Here is a 10,296-nt window from a genome sequence, read left to right as displayed (position 1 = left end):
GAGCCGTTGCTGATAGAGGCACTGCAGCCGCCCCCGGGATGTCAGCCTGAGCCGCGGCATCTGAAAGACGGCGGCCGGCGGGAGGGCATCAGCTCTCATCGAGCGGAGGAGAAAACGGCAGCACGAGGCATGCCTCCAGCCTTCAGCATCAAACCTGCTGGCTTGCGGAGCCGTTGCTGATAGAGGCACTGCAGCCGCCCCCGGGATGTCAGCCTGAGCCGCGGCATCTGAAAGACGGCGGCCGGCGGGAGGGCATCAGCTCTCATCGAGCGGAGGAGAAAACGGCAGCACGAGGCATGCCTCCAGCCTTCAGCATCAAACCTGCTGGCTTGCGGGCACCCATCAGTAGGGCCTGAACCCCCCTGCTAGCCAGGACGGAGCAATGCGCGGTCCTCACGCCTCCCCTGCGATGGGCAGGGCTGCCTCCGGGGAGGTGATGCAGGGAGCTGGGCTCCTCCACGAGGAGTGGACACTCCAGCGCCGGAATAAGTGACAGCAGCCTTTGGAAAATGGCCTGGTATTTCCACAAGCTGCCATGACCTTGTTAACAGACTGATTGCAGCTAACGAAGCAAAACCAAAGTGGAGAATCGGGATGGTAATGGGAGAGCTCTGACTGCATGCTCCTCCCTGCCAGGCTCTGCCATCCCTGCTCCCTGCCCTGGCTTCCAGGCTACGGCAAGCAGCGGAGCTGAGGTCAGGATCGCTGCTCAGGTGACTGAGGACCTGTTTTGCAAAAGCAAAAGCAAAAGCAAGGGAAAAAAGGCTGGAGGGAGGGATGGGGCATCACTCCCTGTTGCATAATTTCAGTGCTCTGCTTATACAGCACCCAGCTCCTCCTGTGTGTTTGCCAACATATATCATAATATATGATACATAGCAGCAGTTCTTATCATGCCTGCAAGACACGGAGAGTCTGTGCGCAGCAGGGCCAGGGCAGAAGCAGCACTGCCAGCCCCCAGACGACGTCCTGCAGGCAAGGGGGTGCAGGAGAGGGGCCGGGGAGAGCTGCAGGGTACCCCGCATCCTTATGTGAGCTCAGGCCTTTCCTTCGAGCTCTGGACTCTCAAATTCCCCTTCTTACATCTTGTGATAAAATCTGGGGGATGGCAACGTGGAGAAGGGGCTCAATTTCCTGGAGGCCTTAAGATGTTTAGTTTTTTCTTTCCTAAGAGCCAGGCTCAAGTCCCCAGACACAGCGGCCGCGAGGAAAGCTTGCACAGGGCAGACTGAAAAGCGGTAAAGCGTTGGGAGGCAAATGCTGAGCACCCGCGCCTCTTCCTCGAAATTGGATTTTAAATTCTTATGATTGCTTAAGCCGGCCATAATTTTTCAGGTGCTGAACTGGGGTTTACAAGGTTTGAAATCAGCAGTGCTTCTGCAAGGGCCAGACTGCAGCCCCCTCTGCATCATGTACCAGCCCCGGGGCAATGCAACGCGGTGTGCATCCTACCCCCGCTGCCCCAGCAGCCTCCCTGGGCAGCCGCAGCCCCACGCAGGACGGGGATGCCATGGCAGCACCACCACCACAGCAAATCCCTTTTCTGCTCTTGCTGTGCCAGAGAAATTGAGAAGGGAATCGCACCTCTACTGCCTGGAGAGCTTGCCTGGCAAACTGCTGCAGCCTGAGTTGCTGGCAATCAAAAGCAAGTCACACGCTGTCCCCAGCGATGGAGGGACAGGATCCTGCCCTTGACTTCAGGGCTCTGTACGGCGCAGGCAACTCACCCCTCTCCCACAGCCTGCCACGCGCTGCGCTCAGCATAAAATATAGGGGTGGGTGCCCTGTTCCTGCTTGCTCGTGGCAATGTCCCAGGGTGGCAGCAGGGACAGCCCTGCCAAACCCTTCAAATCCCAGGAGAAAGACACCGGCTCTGTCTGGGCAGACCTTGATCAGCAGGCAGAGGCATGGACCTTCCCTCCCGGTCATGGCTAGCAGCAAGGAGCCAGTTCACCCCACCAGCTTGGCTCCCCGGCCCCTCTCCTGTGCTTCCCGGGGAGAGCGTCCCTTCCCTTCGCTCGCTGTCTCGGTGGACGGCACGTTCTCACCTTGAGGGGAGTGGAAATGGCAGCTGGAATGTGGGCGGGAAAAAAAAAAAGAAAAAAAAAAAAAAAAAGGAAAATGTTGAGGCTTGTCCAAACCTACTCATGTTTATATTGGAGCCTGTGAGTGACATCAGAGCAGGGAGAGTATAAACACCAGCAGGACCTACTCGGGGCTTTAAAACCTGCGAACACGCCGCTGCCTCCAAACTGCCTGGGGGGTGATGTGCTGAAGTGGCGGAGGGGAGAGCAGCATGAGGCTCCAGCTGGAGAAGCAGCTCCTCTTCCTCTCCCTCCTCTGCATCCTCTCCAAGGTAAGGGAGACGGGGCCCTGGGGCGGCTTTAGCCTTAGTCGGGGAAGCACCCGGTTCTTGCAAAGTGAGATGCAGGGAGGACTGGGGTGTCACAACGAGCCTGGCGGCTAACACGGGCTGGCATACAGCTGTATTTATGCAGTTCCACAGGGGCAGAGCTATGCTTGGGAGAGACATTTGCAATTAAGCAGCAGGGTCTTAACTTCCATGGGCCAAAGATGCCTGTTGTGCAAGTTCACGGAGCACACAGGAATGACAGCAATGCACTCTGTTTGCTCGCCCGGTCCCTGCAGCTTTCCCGCACCCGGGGCTGTGGTATGCGTCCCTGCGAGCAAGCGGCAGCTTGGCGGTAGCGGCTCCTAAAGACTCCTTGGTCCCTGCCCAGGCTCCCGAGGCAGGGGGCCAAGCAGCAAGCACCAGCCTCGGCATTACTCAGCTCTCCCCCCTCCCCGGGATGCTCATGCAAAGCCAATGCCTCCGACAGGATTTGGGTTGTTGTAGTGATTTTTTTTTTTCCCCCTCTTGGACTCTGTGTGAAAATAGTTGCCTGTGCAGAGAACAGGAAAGTTGAAAAGTTTGGGGTATCTCAGCTCCAAGTTCTTCTAATTGCTGCTTGAATCCCAAGGCATGCCTTCTGCAAGCAGGGACATCATGGCAGCGTCACGCCTATTTGACTCCTTTCCCAGACAGTTAAGATCTCTGATAGGAGCCACATTGTCATCCAAAGACAAGTTAATTACAAGGAGCTGGGGGAAAAGGATTAATGGAGTTGGCTTGGCTAATCTTTCTAAAACATTGATTTGTAATAGCAACCTCCTGAAAATTGAAAAGTGCCCTTGGCTGCCTGGGTAAGCTGTGATGGAGAAATGGCTCCTGCCCCAGGCGCTCACGAGTGCCTGGAGAATCACCAAAGGCTCTCGTGCCTCCAGCTCAAACCTGGCCACCACAGCCAGTCCTTCGGTCCCTGCCACCAGTCTCTCTCTGGTTTCTGCCACACTAATAATGCTGCTCATTGATAAAACTAGAGCAAGACCCAGATTGCTCAGCCCATTGCAGATATATTTTATCTCCTGGCACTGACATTTCTACAGGCCCATAAAAACCATCGGAACTGCTGCAAATGGGGAACAGATAGCACACCAGTACCCACCTTCTATGTCTAACTGGTCATGTCAGACCTGATGCTATTAGGAGAAACTAAAAGAGAAAGAAAAATGGTATCTAAAATCCACATGGTCCAGCTGAACCCTTCGATCTCTCAGCAGTCTCAGCAGAGACACCGATGTCTGGACCAGCACAGGGCTGAATTTTTTGGTTGCACATTTGCTGAACTGCCGCCTGCATTGCACATGCTGGCCGTGCGGCAAGCAGAGCAGCAGGGCTGCCGGAGAGTGGCTCAGAGCTGCTGCGTGGGGCTCACACATGTGCACAGTTAGGCCAGTACTGGCAAAGAATTCACATCCAAACTGCAGAGCCAAATAACTTGGCTTCAGGCCCTATATGCAACAGCCCTGTCAGATATGACATGACGGGAGCACGAGCGCTGCCTGCAAAAGCTGTTTGTGCCAGGGTAATTGTGCAAGCAGAATGAGCCGTGGATATAAACACCTACCTGCCTGGGTGAACTCCTGCAGGCACAGCCCTGGCAAACAACCAGCTGAGCAGGCAAATGACTACGGTGCACAGCCCTGCCGAAGTAATTGCTCAGTCTAGCTGGGAGGGGAAATGTAGCTCCCAGTCCTCGAAAACGTGCCTGTCTCAGGGCTCCTCACCCAGCGGGCCAGGCCAGGCAGAGGATGCTGCAGCCAGGGAGAGGCAGAGGAGGCAGCTGGATCAGGAAGGAAAGCAGTGAGGTTCCTTTGGCTTCGGTTCTCCCACTGCCAATGCGATGCCCTGTTATGGCATGAACGAGAGCTGTTAAGACTGTTCGGGGTGAGGTGCGGTGCCCTCGCCATGTGCATTCAGCCCCTGCGAAGCCACAACTCCAGCTGGGCACAACCCGCTGCCCCAGCAGCAGGCGTGGGGGCAGGCTGCTTTCCCCTCCCTCCTGCCAGGCTGCTTAGGGCAGCGTGCGGCTGCCTCCGGGGCTGCCAGCCCCATTAAATGACCACCACTACCTGGGATGTTCGCTCTGCAGCTCCATCCTCCTCCTCTGTATTCAGAGCAGTGGTGCGTTTAAGTTCCCATCCTGCTGAGTGCTGACCATCCCTGATTCTCCCTGGTTTCCATGGGTGCCCATCACGCTGTGGCTTTAGAGGACAACAGCTTTCCAGGCTGCTTTGCCATATTCCCATGAATTTTCAGAGTCTCCCTCCACTAAAAATCTGCCCCCATGATCGAGAGAGAATTATCTGGCTGTCGCAGTGAAATAGCAGCCGTTAGCCAAAACCCAACCTGTATTGAATCAGCAATGGCTTTGCCTCCGCAGGTGTGTGCCCAGCTGTGCCGGAGGCCATGCTACTGCCCCTGGGTGCCACCCCGCTGCCCCCGAGGGTCCCCCCTGGTCCTGGATGGCTGCGGCTGCTGTAAGATCTGCGCCCGGCGCCTGGGAGAGCCCTGCGACTTCCTCCACGTCTGCGACCAGAGCCAGGGCCTCGTCTGCGACTACAGCACGGTGCCCGCGGGGACAGGAGCCACCTGCAACTGTGAGCACAGGGGTGCCCGCTCCCCCCAGGGATGCCCCTGTGCCCCCCAGCCCAGCACCTACCCCAGCTCTGGCCAGGGCCCTGGCCAGCTCCAGGCATCCCGCAGCACTTTCAGGGAAGCGGTTAAGGCTCCGAAAGCAGCTTTACCGAGGATGACGGAGGCAGCTTGGCCACGGGCTGTGCTGCAGCTCCAACCAGCTCTCGTGTCATTTGCCAACTGGGGTTTTGGGGTGGTTTGAGTGGGGATGGACACAGGGGTCCTGAGGATGCTGCAGTCACCCTGCCGGGGCTGGAGACTGGGGGTCCTGCAGAGAAATTTCAGAGAAAGTTTTTCTAGCCTGAAAACCCTGAAAGGCAGGGTCAGAGCTGAAGGGCAGTGGGTTTCTCATCAACTGGTGAGCTGTTGCTTTGAAAATACAGAGATGAGAAGGAGAGGAGGTAGGGAAGGGGCGGAGGTTGGGCAATGCACGTGCTTCTGCAAACCCGTGTCTGCCCCACACACCTCTCAGTCACTTCTGTGGCCCCCCGGTTGTCCCTTCGTGCCAGCCCCATGGTTCCCCCCAGCAGTCCCCTCTGCCATCCACATCTCACCGTCACCTTGTCCCTAATGGGCTCCCCGGCTGTTGCTTGCAGTTGAAGATGGTGAGGAGGGCTGCGAGGTGAACGGCCGGGTCTATCGAGACGGGGAGGTTTTCCAGCCCAGCTGCAAACTCCAGTGCCGCTGCCTGGATGGGGGCTTCACCTGCGTCCCGCTCTGCCAGGAGGACGTCCGGCTGCCCACCCCGGACTGCCCCTACCCACGGCGCGTGGAGGTCCCGGGGAAGTGCTGCCCAGAGTGGATCTGCGAAGCCCGGGACCAGCACCTTCTCCGGGATGCTGGGGCAGGTAAGATGCAGGACATGCCAGCGAGGGGATGCCCACGCAGGTCTCTGGGGATGGTCCCTTCACCCCAGACCATCAACATCAACAGGAGACACCTCATTTCCCCGCCGTGCAGGGCTATGTCCGGAGAGCCGGAGGGCACGCTGCACAGCGCCTGCCTCCAACCACCCTTTTCCCCTCATCTCTTCTCATCCAGCTCCTGGGGCAGCATTGCAGCCGTACCCCTGCCAGGAGTGGGGCACGGAGTGGAGCGCCTGCTCGGCCACCTGCGGCGTGGGCTTTTCTACCCGCGTCTCCAACCAGAATCGCTACTGCAGGCTGGAGACTCAGAGGCGGCTCTGCATGGCCAGACCCTGCCCGGCTCTGCCAGCAGCATCCCCGGCGGTAAGTGAGGGCCTCGGTGAAGCGGGCACCTCTGGGCAAAAGGTTGGTCCGAGAAAGGGAAATGCCAGCCAACAGGAGCCATGGGATCCCCAATTACCTGTGGGCACCCCATCACCCCTCCCCAGACACAACCTGACTGATAAACTATCTCCTGAAACTGCACTTGGAAAACACCTGATGGCAGGTACAGACCTGAATTTTGGGGTCTCTGGATGTCTGAATCCAAGAGCACTGTGGATCCCACATAATCCTGAGCCCTGCAGGTGGGCTTGACCTGCCCCTATGGCTGGAGATGCATTTGCAGCTCCTGCCTGGCTCCCTAGGTACACCCAAGAAGCAGGGCTTTGCCACCCCTTTAATTAGCCTGGCACAGCCCCAGTGCAGCCATGGTGCAAAACTGCCTTGCTCACACGCAGCCGGTGCTTTCCAGGGCCAGGCACCCACACTGCCAAGTGGCCCTGCTCCCTAGACGTGGGGGACACGCCACCGCCCCGCTCCATCTCCCCATCACTTCTCCGCTCTGCCTTTCCAGAGGGGAAGAGGAAGTCGTTTGTAGCTGTGCCCACCCCGGTCGCATCCTGGAGCCAACGCCTCATCCCGGCAAAGAGTCTGGCACAAGCCAGTCTGGCACTGTGGTTTCGGTGGAGATGGAGGACGCGTCCCTTGGGAAACTGGGGAAGAACTGATGGACTTTGGCTGCAAAGGAGGGTGGAAATAGAGAACAAGATCCCCACATCACGCAGCACCTGCCCCCTCTGTGCACCCGCTGCCCCAGGCAGGGTTACTGGGCAGCATCCCTGAGTTTCTTAGGCTGAATGAAATGGGAAATGGGGAAACCCTGCCATGAGTATGAACCCATCCGAGAAACCAGGAATTGGTCTTTTCCCGGATCAGTGGGGCTTTGGGAGAGGTGATGCTGCTGCTCCGCCACATCACGCACGCAACTCTGCTCTGCGGGGGCTGCGAGAGAGACCACCTCCAGCAGCGGGATGCCCACATCTCTGGGGAGACCCCTCACACCCCGGCCCACCAGGATAGGAGTAGGCACATCAGGCCACGCACCACAAGTCACCGCCGCACCAGGCTGTGCAGTGCAACCATGCATGAGCTCAGCCATCTCACGATATCCACCCTGCAACCCAGCAGCCGCCTTCCTGGGCATGGGCAGAGGCGTCCTCCTGATGGCAGCTCTAATTCACCTTCCCCGCATCTCTCCAGAATAAATATGAACCTTCCTGCTCCGCCTGGCCTCCTCCTCTCCAAAGCGCTGGCGGTTTGGCAGGGCTTCGGCGAGCGAGGAGCTCAGACGCAGGAGACACCGCTCCGCAGCACCAGACATACCGCCTGCCATCCAAGCACATACCCTGCGAGCCAAGGCCAAAAGAAAAGCAGGAAAAAGAGAAAACAAATCACAAAGATGAGTCGGGGCCGTCTCCTGACGGGCTGGAGCTGCTCCAGCTATGCAAGAGTCGGTGCAGAGACGCTGCTCGGCAGCTCTGTCTTTACTTTCTCACAGCGATAATCCTTCTGGGTGATTGAAAAATGAAACCCAAATGCCCTCTAACGGCCTCGCACAAGCGTGCAGAGGGAACGCACGTCCCACGGCGAGGCGAGAAGGGCAACTGGAAAGGAGCAGCGGTTTAGGTGACGTGTCCAGGCGAGACCTGGACAGTTTAGATGTGTATTCGTGGAACTGAAAATAAAGATGTGCTCATCTAGGTACGGAGCTTGTCTGGGCCTGTCTGTGCAGGGTGAGCCTGGCTCCAGTGTGCCCTCAGGAGCCCTGCTGCTCTCGGCCAGCTCGGCTGCTGCAGGAAAGGCCTGACCCAGGATGGGGCAGCTTGGAGGCACCTCAGTTCAGGCTGCTTAGAATAAGAAAATAAAAAAGAAAAAAAAAATGTGAATCAAAGCACTGAAAACATTATTACAGTATATTATATCCTGGATTAAATTCTGCCTCTTTGCTTTTACCCAGCCATGAGCTTCATCCGCTCTGCCGATGGGACCGAGCCTGGCCATAGCAGTGCCTGGGTCTCCACTCGCTGCCGGGATGCACGGGAGGGCACGGCATGGCGCTGGCTGCATCACTGCTGGGTCTGCAGCCCCAGGGACAGACCAGGCCCTGCCTCTTCTCAGCCTCCCAGAAATGAAAGCCCAAATTCTCCCCCTGTAACTCATGCCTCCTCCTGCCAGCCCCACACCTCCTCCGCTCACCCTGGACCAGGATTTCCCCAGCATCATGCCACCATCGTCACCAGCTGACCGTCCTCCCCACCCAGGCGAATGTGATACCGGGGCAGATTTAGGGGTGCAGGGGCAAAAGGCTGAATGGCAGAGGGAGCTCCCCGATCCTGCCTGGGGGAAAGCCTCTCCACAAGCAGCAGAAAAGGCAGCCGGGACAAGGCAGCCGCTCGCCCGCTCCCCCGGCCCCGGCAAGTGCTGAAAATAAAATTAAAGTCAAGGATGCTTTTCAGTCACCTCTTGGGGGGAAAAAAGAAAAAACAATAAATCTCACTGCTCATGCAGTAAAACATTGCTTACAAAGAGAATTATTTACTGTGATCATCTGGTGCTCTGCTCGAATACAAATCATTAATTCAGTTTGATAGGGAGGACGTGACGAACCTCTGGCAGGCAGCAAAGCGCAGAATGAACATGGCCCAGTCTGCAGCTTTTGTTGGCTTTTTTACCTCTGCAATGGCTGTGCCAAAAAAGTGGTGACACAAGGCTCATGTACCACAATGTTCCTCGATTGACATGGATAAGACATGTTCTGTGTACTGAAAATCCTGGTTTTTAAGCCAGTTCTTGTTTCAGCATGTTGGGACATGGCCACCAAGGGCGGGTGAGCTGCCAGCAGGGAGTGCTGCCAGGGCTCTCACCCCCTCCCAAATCCTGCCCAGCCGCCTCTGGGTGATAGTAAAAATCAAAAGGTCACTTTTTAAGCAGCAACCTGCAATTCTCATCTCCAGCAGAAATGACTCAAAGCACCTCTGCTATAATTTTCTGGTTTTTTTTTTTCTGCAAAATGTCATTTCTCCCTGATTCACTAAGCAGAAAACATCTAAATAATGAATGAATGAATCCAAATAAATCGGAATTATTTTTCCCTAAGAATACAGGGAAATCAACTCTTGCAATTTGATTGCCAGTCTCACAATATTTGCTGTTCCCTCTAAAGCCCTGCTACCCTGGAAACGTGGTTATTTGAGGATCACGTTTATTGCAGCCTCTGACGTGGCGGGTCCTGGGCTTTGCCTGCTCTTGCGGGGCAGTAAATAAATACTGTGCCATCCACAGATGAATATGGGTTTTTTTTAAAAAAAAAAAAAACAAACAAAATAGAAGACAACTCACCCCTGTCCTCAAGGCATACTGCCACATCTGCACACATAAATGGCATGTGATTTGACAACCATATTCCTGAACCAGCAGTGAGCAACAGATCACAGCTCATTTCAGCGCAAGCACACGCAGCAGCTGAAGGAGAAACTGGGCGCTACTGCATGAGCAAACAACGTGCATCAGAATTTTTTTTCCAAGCCATTCTCATGATTGATGATTTTTAAATGCATGGAGTTGGCTGAGAAAGGACTGGATCAGCCCCTCATTAAAGCTAAACATTTTCAGATACCTCCCTGAGCACAGGAACACAGTGCTCAATAAAATAAAGTAGATCAAGGCCCTTTTTTTGCTGTTGGTGAAGAGCCTTGAATTGGTTGCCTGAAAGCCCGTCACTCAGGTGACATGTTTGATACCCGCAGGAGTCAGCCCTGTGCTCTCGCACTGCCCTGAACGCGCTGGCAGCAGCATCGCTGTCACGTGTGGGAGCTGGGAACCGGGGGGAGCACCCCAATACAGGATACTCAGGCAGAGCTCGGCGGTAGCACCTCTATTGCGAGTGAAATCATGGGTCAAGTGAACACCTTAAACACACATGAGGCAGGCACGAGAGAGGAGCCGTGCCGCTGCATGCGTGCCTCCAACAGGTCCAGGGAGCAGGAGATGTGGAGGGCACGGGGCTGCAGC

The 10,296-nt window shown here is 56.2% G+C and overlaps 1 protein-coding gene across 1 annotated transcript; it reads left to right on the top strand.

Annotated features, from left to right (window-relative positions):
- Positions 1 to 2,296: 2,296 nt before the first annotated feature.
- Positions 2,297 to 6,267, top strand: WISP2 (WNT1 inducible signaling pathway protein 2; the record flags this gene model as incomplete). The annotated part of the gene is made up of 4 exons (XM_009574117.1): positions 2,297 to 2,356; positions 4,785 to 5,001; positions 5,635 to 5,886; positions 6,080 to 6,267. Coding segments are annotated over exons 1-4 (717 nt in total), but the record flags the coding sequence as incomplete, so codon positions are not given.
- Between the last annotated feature and the right edge of the window lie 4,029 nt (positions 6,268 to 10,296).

Source organism: Fulmarus glacialis, unplaced genomic scaffold (genome assembly GCF_000690835.1).
Source record: "Fulmarus glacialis isolate BGI_N327 unplaced genomic scaffold, ASM69083v1 scaffold423, whole genome shotgun sequence".
NCBI lineage: Eukaryota > Metazoa > Chordata > Aves > Procellariiformes > Procellariidae > Fulmarus > Fulmarus glacialis.
Note: the sequence above shows the minus strand (reverse complement) of the source record. Positions and strands in the feature narration are given on the sequence as shown.